The 19,447-nt window shown below is 42.5% G+C and overlaps 1 protein-coding gene across 7 annotated transcripts in view; it reads left to right on the forward strand.

The window, feature by feature from the left end:
- The window catches only part of ULK4 (unc-51 like kinase 4), a 609,379-nt gene that overhangs the window by 415,982 nt on the left and 173,950 nt on the right, over positions 1–19,447 (forward strand). For 6 of the 7 annotated variants that reach the window (XM_032408919.1, XM_032408920.1, XM_032408923.1 and 3 more), the window contains 2 exons: positions 3,530–3,696; positions 10,868–10,966. In XM_032408919.1, the coding sequence (XP_032264810.1) occupies positions 3,530–3,696; positions 10,868–10,966 (266 nt within the window). The remainder of the gene's footprint in view (positions 1–3,529; positions 3,697–10,867; positions 10,967–19,447) is intronic. The other variant, XM_032408921.1, reaches the window with a different exon arrangement.

Below are 19,447 nucleotides of genomic sequence, written 5' to 3' on the forward strand. Positions count from 1 at the left end.
TTTCTTTCTTTCTTTCTTTCTTTCTTTCTTTCTTTCTTTCTTTCTTTTTCTTTCTTTCTTTTCTTTCTTTTCTTTCTTTTCCTCTCTTTCTCTCTTTCTCTCTTCTTTCTCCTTCCTTCCTTCCTTCTTTCCTTCCTTCCTTCCTTCCTTCAAGAGACAGTGAGTGAGAGAGAGAGCAGGAGCAGGGGGCAGGGCAGAGGGAGAACCAGGCTCCCCACTGATGAGGGAGCCCTATGTGGGGCTCATCCTAGGACCCCGGGATCATGACCTGAGCCAAACGCAGATGCTTAACTGACTGAGCCACTGAGGCACCCCAAGAAGATTCTTTATAGAAGAAAACCAACTGAAAAAAATACAGAAGGAATGATAGAATTTGAAACTTACTGTATTTCCCTTATCTAATGAAATGTGGGACTAGATGGTGGTCCTTAGTAGGTAACATTTGATGTTGAACTTTATAATGAATGGGTTAGGCTAATAATCCCTGAACCTGATGTAATTTTAACATTGTTAAGTGTAGAACAGCTAGACAGTGTATCCTTCCAGATATGATGCAGCAGGACATGTAGAGACCCAGCCCCAAGTATTATTGCCAAAATAATTGAACCTGAATTAAATAGAGTCTCTAGTCACTACAATTACCATTTTGCAGGAAGTACAGGGATATAGGAACAACACCACAGAAAATCTACAGGAGGGGCACCTGGGTGGCTCATTCATTAAGTGTCTGCCTTCGGCTCAGGTCATGATCCCAGGGTCCTGGGATCGAGCCCCACATCGGGCTCCCTGCTCCGCGGGAAGCCTGCTTCTCCCTCTCTCACTCCCCCTGCTTGTGTTCCCTCTCTCGCTGTGTCTTTGTCAAATAAATAAAATCTTTAAAAAAAAATCTATAGGAAAACAACGTTCTAACTTCTCCAAAAATAAATGGCATGAAAATTGCAGGCGGGGGAAAGACTGTTAGACATTAAAGGAGATGTAAGGTTTGCAGCCAAATGGAATGTGTGGACCTGGTTTGTATCCCGATTTCAACAAACTAATCCTTAAAAAGACAGTTTGAGACAGTTGAGTTTTGAACATAGGCTGCGTATTGCCTATATTAAATAAGTTTCATTTTATTAAGTGGTAATGTTTAAAAAAAAAACCTTTATCTGTTAGACTCTACAGAAGTATTTACAGGAGAAATAAGATGATGTCTGGTGTTTACTTTAAAATCCTAAAAAATAACATGGGGATAGAGTAACCAAAGATGGTCAAAAGTGTTGATAACTGTTGAAGAAAGTGATGAGAGTTCTTTTTACAGAACTGTCTTGTGACTTTTTTTGTTTTCATAATAAAAAGTTTAAATGAGAAAAACGTGTATTTTGACCCTGAAGTGAAAGTTCTAGCCATGAAGAGCACTGAATATATGGCTGAGAATAGACCACTTGACATCCTACTAATGAGCTTGCTGGTATTATCACTGCTGTGCAGAAATATTTTGTGTGATGTTTCATTTCTAATCTCCTATGAGCACCTTCCCGACAGCTGGTGACTTCAGTGTGTAAAGTCAGAACGTGGCATTTGTTGCCCGTTTTTCACCTAGCAGGCTGGAAAGACTTCCCGTCCCAGCGGGGATCTGATTGCATTCATTGTTTGCACTCTTTCCTTGAAGACTGAATGAAGATCGGGGAGATGGCTCGCTGTTGCTCACCAGCTGTTTAGTCTGAGTCAAGCAGCATGTAGAGAAGGGTATCTGGGGGTCCGCCTCCCCCTGTGAAGAGCCACGTCCTTCTCTGCTGTTCACATAGTTCTCACCCTACTGCACCTTTGACCCTCTACGTGATGTGTCACAACGTAATCCTAAACCCCCAAAGGAAAACCTCTTGCAGCATGTATTTACCAAACACTATGTTTTAAAGCCCTTCTGCCCTATCTGCAACTCGTGAATGCCAAAGTGCTGATTCATGGCATGCGAATGAGCTGCCTGACTCAGAGGAGAATGCCTTCTGGTGTCATGTACATGTCATAATAATTGCTTTTCTGTACTGTGTGTTGTTCATGATATGTGCGATCCAACCTTGTCATAGATCCATTTCGCCAACAGTTAATTCTACCTTCTCCTCAAGTATATTTATCTTCAGCTTTGTGACTTGTACCACTCTTTGCCACAAGGAGTACAACTTTGAGACCTCTATAATTTTGGTTTCTCCCTGCCTTTAGTGACAAAATTAATTGCTTTTGAAGTCTAAGAATTACTCTGCACTTGTCTAGGAGAACTTGGTTGCTTTATTGGAAGTGACAATGGCATTGTTTGGGAGAGATACCAAAGCTGGGATGGCTGTGCTTGGCAGAGTTTCCATCCACTTGATCATCTGAAAACTAGGGCCAAATGGATTGCAAGACCAATAAAATCCAGCTTAGTATACAGCTCCTTACCATGCTTCCTCCCACCATCTCCTGTGTAAAATATTTATTTTTGAAGATTCAGTTTTTCTAGAGCATTCGGATGATCTACTGATGCCAAAGGTCCTTCACCATTTGAGGTTTATAACACTGCGTGTTGTATTTTCACCACATTTACATCTGAATCATTTTTGTGAATTCAAAGAGTAATGCTACATAATAGTATCAATAAAAATGCCAACTTAAATATAAATAATAATGCCCCTACTTTTGCAAATGTGTTATTTGTGACAGACTACATCAAACTAAAAGTTGAAGACCAACTTCACTGTTAATTTAATATGAGGTTTGCAGAGACAAAATGATAGAAGCTAGAAATTTCTAAATTTCAGATTTCTTAAAATCATAGTTGATCTTACATTTCAAATTTTTTTTTTTTTGGAACACATGTGAAAAAAAAATGCTTCATTGCTTTATCCTCTTGGAATGACCTGATTCCTTGTAGATCCTTGGGTCCCCTGGGTCCACCTGTAGAACCTGATCCATACTGTGAAGAACTGAACCTCAGAGAACCTGGAGACAGTATGTTCGTATGTAACATGTTTTCTTCCAGTGTCAGGGAGCCCTCTGTCCTTGTGAAGCCTGTTCATGTAGGATCGTGTTTCTCAAAGTGTAATTTGGGGAACCCTTGCATCAAGTCACGTGGGGAGCTTATGTAACACGTCCCAGGCTCCTGAGTAGACTCTGGGAGTGAGGCCTGGAAACCTGCATTTTTTTTTTTTTTTAAAGATTTTATTTATTTATTTGACAGAGAGAGACACAGCGAGAGAGGGAACACAAGCAGGGGGAGTGGGAGAGGGAGAAGCAGGCTTCCCTGCGGTGCAGGGAGCCCGATGTGGGGCTCGATCCCAGGACCCTGGGATCACGACCTGAGCCGAAGGCAGACGCTTAACGACTGAGCCACCCAGGCGCCTCTGGAAACCTGCATTTTTAAAAACCTGCCTGAGGGTATCCTGTACGAGTACAGTTGAAAGACTGCTTCAAGTTTATGCAGCATAGAATACACATGCCTGCTCCGTTGGGTTTATATGACACATTATTTTGTAATTTACAAGGCATGTTGTACCCTTCTCCTTTTTACCCTCAGGTCTGGTCCGCCATGTCTGTGACCTCTTCACTGAAACCGCCACACTGTGCTTGGACGTGGACAATAAGAACAACAACGAGATGGCAGCCGCGCTCCTCTTCTCCCTGCTCGATATTCTGCATGGCATGCTGACCTACACGTCCAGCGTCGTTCGACTGGCTCTGCAGGTACAGGGCCTTTCCTCCCATGTCTTAAACAACCCTACACCACGTCACCCTTCCCTTTTGTTCTCTCCTTTCCGATCTTTCTCTAATGTGTCTTTATTTTTGAAAAAGAACATATGATTCTATAGAGAGAGACAATGAGATAAGCCATCTTGGCGTGACCAATGTCAAGGACACATTCTGTGATCACACAATCTGAAAGGAAAGTAAGAGAGGCCTAAGGAAACACTTGCCAAGAGCTAGTTGGGGAAGTCTCCTGATGGAGGAGATCGTTTGCCTTACAGGCACCCTAGGGCCGGCCCCGCAGTGTGCCATCTTTCCTGTCTAGGGATGGTGCTCCAGTCCACCTCAACAGGATGAATTAACTTGCTACAGACAATGGATTGAGATTTTAGGCAAACACATACACACACACGTTTGTACACACTTATACATACATGTACAACATAAATTTTCTCATTTTCTATTATGACAAATAACATGGAATTACAAGACAGTTTTTGAGGACTAGAAGTGTGTTCAGTGGCTACTGGGAAAGTCAATTCACCCCAAACTATAACCTGAATTTACTTTGCATCATGCTGTAAGGAAGGAAGGGGATGCGGGTTTATTGAGTGCTTTCTGTGTTGGGTGTTAGGTGCCCGCACATGCCTATTTCATTTAACCAACTGAGTCTGCTGATACTTAGATTATGTGAAAGCATACAGCCAAGATGACTCATTGCTATATTTAAAATCCTGGTAAAATTGCAAGAGGTATATACATCTAATGGTAGCATCCTGGCTTGGAGAGATGCAGAAGCTCAAGTTGAAAACAAGCTGTTTGATACTTTGCCAGGAGTCATAGTAGCAGAGCCAAGAATGATTCCCTAGATTCTGGTTTATTCTCTGTTATTCTTCATTCTGATAAATGGTATCTTTTATCCCCAATTGAGCTGGTCAGTGTTTAGCTTGTCCAGTGTATTTTAATAAATGATTCCAAGATCCCCTTAGTAAACATGATAGTTAGTGTTTAACCCAAACTTGTAAAGCCGGTAGATGGAAGTGGCCTTCAAACTACCTGGTTGTTTTTATTTGCTCATCTATAAGAATTGCAAGCTAACAGAGCACTGTTAAGTACTTATGCAATCCGAGTTACAAATTTCTCTTCACTTTTCCTCTCTTTCCTAGTGTTTTTTCAGAGAATGTTGTTTCTTATTTCAGTTTTGACAGTGGTTTTAGGTAATTCCTCAAGGCGCCATCGATAGGTACTCTTGCAAGATGCTTTGATGATATCAATCTGTAACAGATTATGTTTTGTAGATTGTAGATAAAAAGGATCAGAAGTTTAAAAATTCCAGAACAATAGAAATCCTTTTATTACAAGTGATTTAGAGGGATATTCAAGGATTTTAAAAGAAAACTCCTTAATACAAAATATTTTATAATTCTTTTCTTTTTTTAAATTTTCTAGTGTACCGATAGATCACTGTGTCTTACTTTTTCATTTCTTGCACACCACTGTATATTTTACTGCTAACATCTTTCTAAATCTTCCCCTGTAATACCTGCCATGTATTGCTTTTGGCCTTGACTGCCGACTTTGATCTTCATATACCGTGTCAGTCTGACAGAGGTAGAGTCCTTGGAGACAGAATTAGGGGAAAGGGCTGGGAAAAGAAATTGCATGTGTATCAAAGACACATCCTCCTAGAACAGGGAGCTAGAAGTACTTTCCAAACCTAAGGTAACCTCTTCCATTTATAAACATGCTCCAGGGGCGCCTGGGTGGCTCATTTGGTTGAACGTCTGCCTTCGGTTCAGGTTATGATCCTAGAGTCCCGGGATTGATCCCCGCATAGAGCTCCCTGCTCATCAAAGAGTCTGTTTCTCCCGCTGCCCCTCACCCTACTCATGCCCTTTCTCTCTCGCTTTCTCTCAAATAAATAAATAAAATCTTGGGACGCCTGGATGGCTCAGTCAGTTAAGCATCTGCCTTCAGCTGGGGTTGTGATCTCGGGGTCCTGGGATCCAGCCCCATGTCAGGTTCTCTGCTCAGCAGGGAGCCTGCTTCTCCCTCCCCCTCTCCCTCTGGGTGCTTGCTGTCTCTCAAATAAATAAATTTTAAAATCTTTTAAAAAATAAAAAAATTAAAATTAAAAAAAATAAAATCTTAAAAAAATAAAGTAAAAAGAAAATATATAAACATGCTCCACCCTGGGGATTCTCCTGCATTCAAAACCTGATCTACTTTTAATAGGAATGACTGTCAAGCAGCAGAATTGAGGGTTGCCAGTGTTTAAATGATAAGTGCTTTGCTTTTCTTTTTCAGGGAGGAGAGTGATACGATGTAAGAATGTGTACTAGGGAGGCAGGGACCATGGGAAGGTGGGTGTTAGAATCAGGAGTTCAGTCCCTGCCCACAACGTGCCTTGTGATTCAAAATCGGTCCTGATTTAACCTGAGGGTTGTGTGGGAGAGATGTGGAAGCAAAGACAAGTACATGCTCCAGACTCACTCGTGTGGGATGGGCTTTGGATGCAAATCCCAGCCACACCACTTTCCACCTGTATGACCTTGGGCAAGCTTCTTCACCTGCCTAATATTGGTTTCCTCATATGCAGAGTAGAAATGATAAAAACTGCTCTGCTGGGTCATCGTATGACTTAAACAAGAGAAGAAGATACATGTGAGTAGATGTAAATAGGTAGTGCCTTATATATATATATATATAAGGCACTACCTATATATATATATAGCCCAGAGAAGATAAGCACTAAATGGTCGCTGTATCATTAACAACGAGAAGAAGAGAAGTGCTCCCCTCACATTCCTGTTTACAGAAGGCTTTCTGTGGACCATGACTTCCTCAGGTCGTGTCCTGGCATGTAGGAGGCTGCTCAGGCCACGGCTCCTGACTGAACTGACTCCCGGCAGGCTTACGAAATAATTAATTTACGGTTTGTTTCTCTACTTATTAGCCCAGAACACAGGCTGGGTACTGAGATTTCGGTAGGGATCTAGAGAGGGAAGGGTGTTAGCACTCGGGGAGCTCGCGGTTTCAGAAGGAAGACCGTCGCTACACGAATGGCGAGGAAATCATCATCCCATTGCATCTGTGAGCGCACAGCTGCTGTGAGGTGCAGGGTGCTGCAGGGTGAACGTGGGCGAAGAGAACCTAACTGAGTTTGGGGGGTCGGGAAGCCCAATTCAGTATTTAAATCCAGGTCCCCTGACCCCCCCCCCCCCGTCTGGGCCTTGACTATCATTTGTGAAGTGATGGGGGACCTTCATCCACTGCTCTTGTGATCGTGGGACCGTTAAACAGCTGTTTCTATGCAAACATGCTGGTGTTGCTGAAAGACTGGAATGTGGACACGAGTCTGTTGAAATGATCCAGTTTGACTCCTCTGTGGTGTTCCCTTTGCTCATGCCCATCGGCTACCCTCTGCCTGGTTGCCAAATGCAAGGGAGATTTTTCTGCCATCGCTCATAATCCTCCCCATGCCTCTCCCTTCCGTGGCAAACCTCAGTGACATCTCGTTATCTGTGATGGGATCTTCTACTCATTGGTGAGACATTCAAGGCCTGGTATGATCCAGCCCCAGGGTGCCTTCCAGCCTTATCTGCCAGGCCTCCATGCTGCCCACTCCCATGCCAAACAGTCGGCTCTCGGTCTTTCACTCCCATGCCTTTTCCTCCTGTGGTTCCCGGTCCCTGAAACACCGTTCTCCATACTCTTCCCTGTAGACCTCCTTCCCACCATGGAAATGACGAAGTCACATGTCATCTTCTCTTATTTTCCCCCACCACCCAAACTGTGTCCACCTCTACTTTCACACTCTACCTTCAGCACAGTTGTTTATAAACATGCTATCCTTTGGAGCAGGCGGTGCGACCCTACAGAGTGGGGACCGAATCGTGTCATCTGCGCATTGTGAGCACTCACGTGATGGTGATTGGGGAGCACAGTGAGTGCTGAACTGGTCTGGGTGCCACCATTGCGGGTTGTGCTCCATTGTGAGGACATCAGACAGTAGCTACCCGAGGAACTGACTGCTCTTGTTCTCTACAGCTGCCTTCCCTCCATGTTTATTTTTTTTTTCAATTTTTAAAAAAATATTTTATTTATTAATTAGAGAGAGAGAGAGCATGAGTTGTGGGGGGAGGAGCAGAGGGAGAAGCACACTCCCCACTGAGTGGGGAACCTGACCTGGGGCTCTATCCCAGGACTCTGAGATTGTGACCTGAGCTGAAGGCAGATGCTTAACCAACCGAGCCACCCAGGTGCCCCACCTCTGTATTTATTTAACAAACCTCTCTTGAGTACCTACCTGCATGCACTAGATTCGTGTAGCAGTGCTAGATAGAATAGAACTGTATTTGCCTGGCCTTTTGTTTATTTTCATTTTTTTAACACTGTACTCCTTTATCTCATTTTGAGTAATGATCTGTTGTCATTTAATGTTAAAGATGGCTCATAAGTTGACATTCCCATGTTTTATATGTTTAAGACTATTAAGTTTATATTTCTACCCAGAGTCCTCCCAGGAAATCCACCCTTAGAGATCTAGCAGCTTTCTCCAAATAATCACTAGAACCCCCCCCCCCCCATTATCACCTCAAAGTCAACATGTCCAAAGCTCAACTCGGGATTTGCCTCCCCAGCAAGGCTGGCCACCTTCCTCCTGCTATGCATACTAGAAACCCGGGAGTCATCCTGAAAATTTTTCTTTTTTTCATGCTCCATATCTAATCTGTCCTCCAATAATGTAGATTTTACCTTAAATACCTAGTAAGTCCAACCACTTCTCTCAAACCCTACTGCTGCCTCCCTGGTGCAGTCTACCATCTTCTCTTGCTTAGACCGTAACTGGCTGGGTCAAAAACACGGGATGGCTGGGAGTGAGGTCAGTTACCATACGGCCATGATGGGGGAAAGTGAATTGTAGACCAGAGGCAAGGGCAGAGGGCCTGAACGGAGAGGACAATAGCAGTGTCATAGCAGAAAAGAGAATCCTTGCTGCGGAAAGGGCCCTTTACGAAATGCAGACAGTGGGCCATGGATGTGGGTATCAAGAGGCTGCCTTTAGGGAGTGTGACATTAGGGAGCTGGAGATAGACTGAGAAAAGAGGTGAACTTGGGCCCCTGAAATTGTTGCTCAGCTTCTGTTTTTCTTCCTGTGGGAAACCCTGCTGGGATCCCTCTGTGCACGGAGCTTCCATTGCAGTTCCATATTTTTGTAAGGAGAGGAGTTTCTATTGCATTCCAGGTGTGAAGTTCTTGGTTGCGCAGAGAGGCAGCATTCTTTTTCTGGAACCCTTGGCAGCTTTGCAAGGAGGTGGTACCTGAATACTGGTGGGGAGGGTCCGGATGTTTCTTGGTAACAATAACAAATGGCTATGTGGATTTAGAGGCTATGGAGGACACTGGATGTCCTGGTGGGAGAGTCCTACAAGTGTGCACTTGCTTCTGTGGCCCCATCTGCTTGCTTCCATGGGTTTGGCAAGGAAGCAGTGACATCATATCATGCCCCCTCTCGGTCCAGGTGCTGGTTTGCAAGACTGCCTTATCTTCCCCAAGAGAGAATCCGTTTGCTCTAAAGGATAATGTGTTCATGTGAAAAGGCCAGTATTCTTTTTTTTTTTTTTTAAAGATTTTATTTACTTATTTGACAGAGAGAGACATATTGAGAGCAGAAACACAAGCAGGGGGAGTAGGAGAGGGAGAAGCAGGCTTCCCGCGGAGCAGGGAGCCCGATGTGGGGCTCGATCCCAGGACCCTGGGATCATGACCTGAGCCGAAGGCAGACGCTTAACAACTGAGCCACCCAGGCGCCCCATTTTTTTTAAATTTATTTTTTTATTATTATGTTAATCACCATACATCACATCATTAGTTTTTGATGTAGTCTTCCATGATTCCTTGTTTGCGTATAACACCCAGTGCTCCCATCTTGCACTGTGCTTCTGAAGGCAGAATCAACAGCCAAGAGTCAGAAGGGTTCAGACCTCTGGGGTAGTGCCGCACATTTGTTTTCTGGAGGAAATTCTACCTTTCTGGTAAAATCAGTTGGGAAGGCTGGAGGTGCGGGTGGGGAGGGGAGAGGAAAGCTCCATGCTACGATTATGGTGGTTCCCCTTGGCTATCGAGAGGTGCAAGTCCCTCTGAGCCAGAGAAAGCAGGCAGCTCAAGTTCTGTCCAGAAGGAACGGGGCCTTCATGAGAAGGGTCCTAGAGTCCAGGCTAATAACCCAAGACAGGCAGTCTGCAGCCTGCTCTGAAGGCTCTGGCAGAGGTCAGTCCGTACAAGAAGTTTGGTTTCTTCTGAGTGAAATTAAGAACAGCGAGGAAGTGTGTGAATGAAATGTGTATATACTGTAGCAAACACAACAGTCAGTGCCTTTTTTCAATATAAAATTATTCATCCCTTATAATAGAGATTAGACAGTCCCATAAAACTCCTGAGAGCAGACACACTTAAGAGTAGAGCCACTTGCTTCTCATTTTCTTTTTCCAATGCAACTTAAGCCTGTCCTTTCTCAGCAACTGAGACCTGTGTCTGAGGCCTGTCCATGCGCTGGTACGTTGGACCAATATTCTAGATGGTATTCAAGCATACGCATGCATACAGAGAAGGAAAGCAGAGCAGAATTATACGATGATGGTATGCATCAGATAATGTGCATAAAAATGCCCGCGAGAAATGAGCATCTGTGATTTGGGGTCCGGCTTTGCCACTCATTGTCTGTGGGGCTTTCAACAAACTACTTCTCTGAACTTCAGTTTTCTCACCTGGAAGATGGGGGTAGCAGCACCCCAGATCAGCATGGTTGGAAAGAGAGAGTCCCCTTCCTAGTACGTGAACATCAACATCATTCTTTCAAGGACAGCCTTGGTCTTGCTCTATCTGTGGGCCGTCCAGGTGGGCCTCTGTAGCCTGAGCTGGTGGCGGTGGCACTGTGTGCGCTCCTTGTCCTGTTATAACAAGGCGTAACCTCTCCTCATGTCCTGTTATAACAAGGCATAACCTCTCCTCATGTCCTGTTATAACAAGGCGTAACCTCTCCTCAGGGGGCCACGGGGGATTGCTTCTTCAGCCCCCTTCCTCTCCTGGACTGAGCGGATCTGTCTCCTCTGGCCAAAGTGTCTAATCGCCAACCCCCCCCCCTTCCCTTGTCTCGTCCCTGCTCAAGGCGCAGAAGTCTGGCTCAGGAGGGGACACTCAGGCCGCCGAGGACCTGCTGCTGCTCAGCAAACCTCTGACAGACCTCATTAGCCTGCTCATTCCACTGGTAAGAGCTCACCTGTTGGTGTGTCTTTCAGAACACTGCTGAGGTGAAAGTTACTTTACTTGAATTTCATGATGCCTTGAATTTCTATACCACTTTAATTCTTTTCAAAGCTGGAACCAAGAGAAATTTCAGAAGATTATTTGGCCTAGAAACACTAAATTTCTCCTTTATTTTAAAACTAGATGGCTTATCACTCATTTCAATAGGTATTTAAGGCAGAATCTCAAAGCCGTCTTAATGGGAGGTAGAAAATTCGAGAAATGAATTCCAAGAAGGAAGAAGAAATAGTTATGGAGGCCAGTTCTCTCTCAAAAAGATGTTTTAGAGTTGTACTTGGCATGCAGGACTCCAAAGGAATGCAGAAGCAGGCATGCAGACCTAGAGCATACTCCCCTAAATCTCCGCAGAGATAGAAGGAAATAAGTAAAGTTAAGTGAAGACAAGTAAGATGACACAAGACCACCGAATAGATGGAAAGAGCCCTGCAGAAACTTGGAGTTTGGACCAACTAAACAATTTTACCCAAACTTGAAGGGGACCCAGTGCTTGACACATGATTCCTACAGAGCAGCCAGCCAGAGAGTGGGTTGATGAAATTCCATGAAGACTCCTGAAAACCTCTCCAGACTGGGGATCCCTGTAACCCTGGGAACTTAGGTCTGGTTCCTCACAGAGAGAGACCTTCAGTTCTCTCAAAGCTGCTAGGATTTGTCTTTTTCTGCTCTGTGGCTTTCAAGGGAAGGCAAATGCAGTTTGGATGAATAATTCCTTAGACTTAATTATATTTAGCAAATAAAGGTTTGGTTCAACGGGGTGAAAAAGAAAGAGGGGAAAATCCATCAGTTCTGGGTTACATTAAATAATGGCATGTGCGAAGTAGAGCAGTCACAAAAAAAAGTGGCAATGGGCTCACAATGAAGTAAGGGAACATCCCCCAACCCCAGGGAACAGCCCCAAACCCCAAAGTGGAAGGATATTTGGTGTAAAAAATCTATTGCATGAAGCTGTGTGGAAAACAGAACACTAGATGCTCTAGCTCAGAGTGTGGGGGCTGAACCCACATAGCCCGCTGTCTCTTAGTTTAAGGGCAGGAAACAGAGGAGAGACTAACACAAACTAGACTCTCTTATATAAGAGACTCAAAATGACATCAAATTAAAAAATCTATATGCATATATATAAATTGATGCAATATGTGACATATTGGACAATAATTATATTTACAGAGAAAGAGATTTAGAAAGACAGATGAAGATCTGTCTTAAGAAGGACAGACGGAGAGGTGCCTGGGTGGGTCAGTCTGTTGAGCATCTGACTCTTGGTTTCAGCTCAGGTCATGATCTCGGGGTCCTGGGATCGAGCCCCACTGTCGGGCTCTGTGCTCAGCGGGTTTAGTCTGCTTGTCCCTCTCCCTCCCCCTCTGCTCCTCCCCACACACACACTCTCTCAAATAAAATAAAATAAAATAAAATAAAATAAAATAAAATAAGGAAAGACAGATGCAGAATCCATTATAGGTAAAACTTCCAGGACACACTTTTCCACATCTATCTTATAGACCAGGTTTTGGTATTTGCCAGATTCTTAGATTTGCTTTCTTTTAATAGGTAAATTTATTCCAATTGGATTTATTGTTAAACTTCTCTTTGATCTTAATTTTATTCTTATTTTATATTTTCTTTCTAAATATTTTTTAATATTAAATGTAAGGTTTAATGTACAAAAAAACTTTTAACAGAACAAAGGAAATTCTACAATGATAAGGAATAAAATTCACAGGAGGACATAATAACTATGAACCTTTTTGTGTCAAATTTTAGAGCATAGAACTATTTAAACAAAGGACCAAAAACACATAGGAGGAAATCCAAAAAACACAGTAGTATTGAGAGATTTAACTCCTCTTTCTCATTGCTTTACAGACCAAGTAGATAAAAATAATGATGTAGAGCAGGGGTTGATAAACTATGGCCTGTGGGCTAACTCTAGCCCACTGCCTATTTGTAGTTTTTTAATTTTTTTATTTTATCATTTTTTAAAAGATTATTTATTTGAGAGGGAGAGAGTGTACGCTCCGAGGGGCAGAGGGAGAGGGGGAGAGAGAAAATCTCCAGCAGACTCCCCACTGAGCACAGAGCCTGTCGCAGGGCTGATCCCAGGACCCTGAGATCATGACCTGAGCTGAAGTCAAGAGTCGACGCTCAAGCAACTGAGCCACCCAGGTGCCACCCACCCCCGCACTGCCTATTTTTGTAAATAAAGTTTTATTGAATATAGCCACACAGACCATTTGTTTACATATTGTCTGTGGCTGCTTTTGTTCCTTGATAAGAGTTGAGGAGTTACAACACAGACCTTATAGCTCGCAAGTCTATATTATTTACTATCTGGCTCTTCACAGAAAAAGTTTGCTGACCCCTATATAGAGGGTATAAATACTTTAATAAGATTGTACCCTGAAAACAGAAACTGCAGTTTTTCAGTTTTCAGAAACATCTTTAAAAAGTGGGCCATGCGGGGCACCTGGGTGGCTCAGTCATTAAGCGTCTGCCTTCGGCTCAGGTCGTGATACTGTGGTCCTGGGATCGAGCCCTGCATCGGGCTCCCTGCTCAGCGGAGAGCCTGCTTCTCCCTCTCCCACTCCCCCTGCTTGTGTTCCCTCTCTCGCTGTCTCTCTCTATCAAATAAATAAAAAGTCTAAAAAAAAAAAAAAAAAAGTGGGCCATGCATTATGTTAAAAGGACATCAAAAATTCCAGTAAGTTGGAATTGTATAGTCCACATTCTTTAACCACAATACAGTTAAACTAGAAGGAAAGGTAAGAATAGAAGATGCACTGTTAGCAAATACAATCCATGACAGTAATCAAAGAACAAGTTTTCATTGTGATTATTTCAGTCTGGGCCCAATCAGAAGGGAGAAACCACACAGTGATTTAAATAGGAGAATTTTAATGTAAAACATCATTAGCCTTGAAAAAAGAGTAACCATAAGATTTACAAAGAACTCTCTAAGGTACCCTAAAACTGAGCGAGAGTACTCAAGGAAGGACAGACTTGATTGGGGGCATCCCTACACTGAGGCTGTAGGTCAGACCTTATTGGGGAAGGCAGCCCACAGGACAGTGGACAAGTTTGCTGGGTTGCCTGGTCCAGAAGGGGTTCACTGTCCCCAGGAAAGCCACTGGAGGTGGGAGGACTGAGGTGCCCAGTATTCATATAGGGAGGACCACAGGAAACAAAGCTATGCAAGAGGCAGATGAGTAGGGGGAGTCAGGTGGCCAGTGTACATGGGAGGGCTGGAGTGCACAGTGTCCCTTGCGGAGGACAACAGGACCATAATCACAGGTCAGACTAAGGCTGAGGGTTGCTGAGGTGGCCACACATTCTGGGCCCATGGTTAGGTCGGATCTCCACCAGATGCCTCACATTCATGCCTCTGACCGACAGAAACAGCAGGAGAGCCTCTTCTTCCTGCACTGTGTCATCTGAGAGATTTTCCCCAGCTCTTTGAGACTCTGAACTCTTGTTACTAGTAACTTGATCACACTCATGTTCTAGTATATGGCCAGACGTCTGCCTAACCTGCGTGAGCTGTGTTGTGTGTATACACATTGATCACCAGAGTCACTGGTTTTAAAAATGGCCTGTGACGAGAACATTGCAATATATCTTCCCTGGAAAAGATTAACACACATTTATAGCTGTGTATAAAGTGAAGAAAAATAGTAATAAGGCAGTTTAGGACCTAAACTAGAGCACATACAGACCAAAGATAAATTTTATAGTGGTTGTTAAAAAATGTAATAGGTTACAGAATGAGGTGCTGGAATTGCTTTCCCATAGGGAGAAATAAACAGACTTTCAGTTTTCATCTGACTTGGATAATTTTGGAGGTATTTCACCTAAAGGCAGGTGGATGAACTTGTTAGCTTTTGAGGATTTTTCCAGATTATGGTCCTATGAAAGAAAATATATCCTTAAGAGAAGAGAAAACCTGTCAACCCCTAATTTATGCCCTATATTTTTACTATACACTGTAGTAGAATCATAGTGGAAGGTAGATAAAAGATAGTGATTCTTAGTCTGTTTTGAATGTAAACTGCTTTAAGAATCTGAGGATTCTAGACCCTCTTCCCAGAAAAATGTATAGACTCACATATATGCCAGGTTCTGTGTACAATTCACAGTTTCAGGGAGATCTTTGTTTGTTTGTTTTTCAATTGGCCAACATATAGTACATCGTTTTTGATGTAATGTTCAATAATTCATCAGTTGCATACAACACCCAGTGCTCATCACATCACGTGCCCTCCTTAATGCCCATCACCCAGTTACCCCATTCCCCCACCCACCTCCCCTTCCGCAACCCTCAGTTTGTTTCCCAGAGTCAAGAGTCTGTCATGGTTTGTCCCCCTCTCTGATTTCTTCCCATTCAGTTTCAGGGGGATCTTTGAACCCTCAGTTGGAACATAGTATAAGATCTGGTTAATAAAAGGTATAACCAATTGACCATGTCTCCTGAAAAAAAAATAAAGCAAGGTAATTGTTTGAATTAAATATTTTATTTAAGAAGAGGAAATGAGAAGCTAGGCTGTACATCCTACATGAGTTTTATAACTAGATAAAGTTGCTATAAGAAATTATGCTACAGCGTCCTTCTCCTTCAATTAAAATAGGTATTTTCAAACTTAACAAGAGATCATTGTTTTTAAAATTTTTTCTTCATTTTGCCTGAGATGCAGTATGTAGCTTGGTTTATATGTTTTGCATTAACCATGCCTTCCTTGGCCGTTGAGCAGATGACCTTCTGCAGTCAGGTTGGGATTGCAGTCTGCACCGAACATCAGAATGTGAGCTCCCTCCTGTGCTAGATGAGTAGGGACCTGAGCCATCTCCCGAGCAGTTAAAGATTCTGCCAGTAACAACATTTACGCCAATATCAACATGATACTTACCAGTTCATGTTTCTGACGTCACTGTGCAATTTAAAAAATTGTGCCCCACTAAGTATAGGGGGAAAAGTTTCTTTTTTTCATTTTCTAATTTTTCTCAAGAAAAAACCAAGTGGATTTTTCTCTTTAAATAGTAATGGACTTGGACTTGTCTGTTCTTTCTCTTCATAGTCAGTGGACTGAAATCTAAATGATAGTTTATGGTGATTATGGTTTATGGTGATGGAGGCCAGAGGTACTGAGTAGTCCATTTGCACGTCAAACCCAAGAGGTTGGGCATCTTGATAGTTTTCTACTAAGCAGCTGCTCTAAGGAGTTACTGCCCCATTTAATAGGGATATCCCTCTTTCCATTTAGCCACTGCCCGTCTGTCTGCTGGGCATTTCCACTGGATGCACCATAAACACCTCAGATACTACAGGGTTAGAACAAACCCATAATCACCTCCTTAAAACTGTTTCTCTTCTTACGTCCTGTGTCAGAGAATGAAATTCATTTCCCTGCAGTTGCCCAGCCAAGAATGCAGGCATCATCTTGGCCTCTTTTCCTGTGCCATCCTGCCCTATTCTGTCAAGCCACCGAAACTCATCACAGACTGTCCTTTCTCTTCATTCCCATGGATGGTGTCATGAAGACCACCACCATCTTGTGCTTGCAAGGTCCCGGTGGCCTTCTCCCAAGGCTTGCTCTTACCCTGCCCACTCTCTTCTTCACAGTGGAAGCAGCATGCTTTCTCTAAAATGCAAGACTCATCTTGTCACTCATTGACTTCAAACCTTGCAATGATCCCCCACTATTCATGGATAAACTCTAACTTAACAGATTTACAGAACCATGTATGATCTGACACTTAGTTTCTAGCCTTGTCTCTTGACTCTCTTTGCCCTACTCTGTGTTTTGTACCCCAGCTTTTTTCAGTTATTTAAATGTACTTTAATTTCCCTTGCCTCTGTCTAGAACATGCTCTTCCTCCTTCTACTTGACTGTTCCTCAGCTTTCAGCTCTTGGCTTAGATATCCCTTCTTCAGCTTTACTTTTTGGTCTGGTGCAGGGGAGGGATTTGATGAATATTTGTGTAGGAAAGCAAGCTAATTGCTAACAAATGCAGTATATTTTCTGCCTTTCCTTATTCTAACCAAGAACAGACCACGTCTGGTAGGACATAGATTTAAGTACAAATTTATCCAGAGAGTTCGTCTGTACACTTGCCGTCCTGCCCTGGCTAAGCCAGCCCCTCCTACGGGGTGGTAATGATACGGCTCACTAGCATGCTTGCTTTAAAATTGCATCATCTGGATTTATCTCTAGAGGTTGACCTCTTCTTGGCAGGAGTTGTCCTGACCTTCATTGGGCAGCCTATATTCCTGAAATAACCCATACTCTGCCTTAGATTGACAGGAAAGGATACAAAAGGGCAGGTAGCATTGCCCAAGGACTTCTGTTTCTGGAAAATTGCTGTACTTATAGTAACTGCAAAATATAAAAACCCAGCCCTAGAATCCCCACAGCAGTGGTGAGCATAAAAGCCTCTGAGCCATCAAAATAGAAGCCACAGCATCATTACCTTTTCTAACAGGAGACCCCCCCAGGTTTCTGACGTTCAGTATTTGAACTTGGGTACTGTGGGAAAGACTCCCAAAACTGCAGGTGTGTTTTCTGCCACTACTTCTTATACCTTTATCTTGAAGTGTACGTCCTACATGAGTTTTATAACTAGATAAAGTTGCTATAAGAAATTATGCTACAGCCTCCTCCTTCAATTAAAATAGGCATTTTCAAACTTAACAAGAGATCATTGTTTTTAAAAATTTTTTCTTCATTTTGCCTGAGATGCAGTATGTAGCTTGGTTTATATGTTTCGCATTAACCATGCCTTCCTTGGCCATTGAGCAGATGACCTTCTGCAGTCAGGTCAGGATGGCAGTCTGCACCGAACATCAGAATGTGAGCAGTTGGTTGCAATATAATGATACAGTTTTTTTTTTTTTAAGATTTATTTATTTATTTTAGAGAGAGAGCAGGGGAGGGTCAGAGGGAGAGGGAGAGAGAATCCTCAAGCAGACTCCCCACTGAGCATAGAGCCCAACTTGGGGCTTGATCCCAGAACCCTGAGATCATGACCTGAGTCGGTCACTTAACCAAATGAGCCACCCAGGTGCCCCATGATAGCTTTTTTAATAGCATTTGGTGGTGGTTCAGAGCTGCTAGTGCTAAGTTGAATAGGCAAGCATTCCCTTATGTGGTAAAATGTGACTGGTGTCAGAAAGCAGCCCTTCTAGAAAACCATTCTCACCCATTGATAACACAAATTCCCATACTCTTATTGCCCTCTTTACAAGCCTTCTTTTAAATAATAATGCTTTAACATGAAAGCAAGTCACTTGTTTCACAAAACAAGACCAGGGCAGCAGGACAGATCATAGAAGAGAATGAAGAAGTGGGAGTTTGAGGGACAAAGAACTGAATATGGAACTGTGAAACATGGGTCATGTCAAAATCACAGTCTAGTTAAAGATTTTTGGTGTGGGCTTTCTTCTCTGTTCCCAGCACACTTGCCTTGACTTAAAAAAAAAAAAAAAGAAGGTTAATAATTAATGGTTGAGTCTTTTATGTGCATCATTGAGGAAAGTGAATGTTAGTAATTGAACTCTTATAACCAGCTCTAAAAGTTATTAGAACCAGCTAAAAACACATCAGAATTGTGGTGTGATTTTATATTTATACATCTCACTTATATAACAAATGTACAGGAGGGCAATAACAGCCTGGGGTTTTTGGAGTTCCACACTTGTTCATTTTTGAGGCAGTGTCTGTAAAGAGGTGCTAAATAGAAAGAGGTCATATAAATCACCTAGAAATAGACAGGTATCCCAAGAGAAAAGTGGGCAAAGGACTTGAGTGGACAACTCACAACAACAAAAGTGCAAATGTCCAATGTTAATTTCACTGGACACATTTAAGTATGCTATGAATAATGGAAAATCAATTTTTAAAAATGCAATACAACCCTCAAAGTTGGAAGCTGACTTTGGAGACAAGAAGGGGTAAATAAAAATATACATAGGTCTGTATCAAAAGCCTTCAAATCATTTATATCCTTTAATGTAGTCATTCCACGTCTAGAAAATTTATGCATAGGAAATAATCATAGAAGTACTGAATGATCTGTGTAAGCATATATTCTCACAACATTATCTCTAGTATTGAACACTTTAGTAATAACCTATATGTTGCTCAGTTGGAAATTAATTTCCATTCTTAGGGTAGAAGTCCGTTGTGCTATTAAATATCATATTTCCCAAGCATATATAACAGCGTGGGAAAATACATATAACATAAGGCTAAATAAAATATCAGAATATATATTAATTGTAGAATGATGCTAATTTAAAATGTAAAAATTTTAAAGTATATATAATCAAAAATATATATGTATCTAAAATGTGTATGTATTTTAAGTTAGCATCTTTTTTAAAAAATTTTTTTATTGTTATGTTAATCCCCATACATTACATCATTAGTTTTAG

Source organism: Phoca vitulina, unplaced genomic scaffold, assembly GCF_004348235.1.
Source record: "Phoca vitulina isolate PV1807 unplaced genomic scaffold, GSC_HSeal_1.0 scaffold10, whole genome shotgun sequence".
Lineage (NCBI taxonomy): Eukaryota > Metazoa > Chordata > Mammalia > Carnivora > Phocidae > Phoca > Phoca vitulina.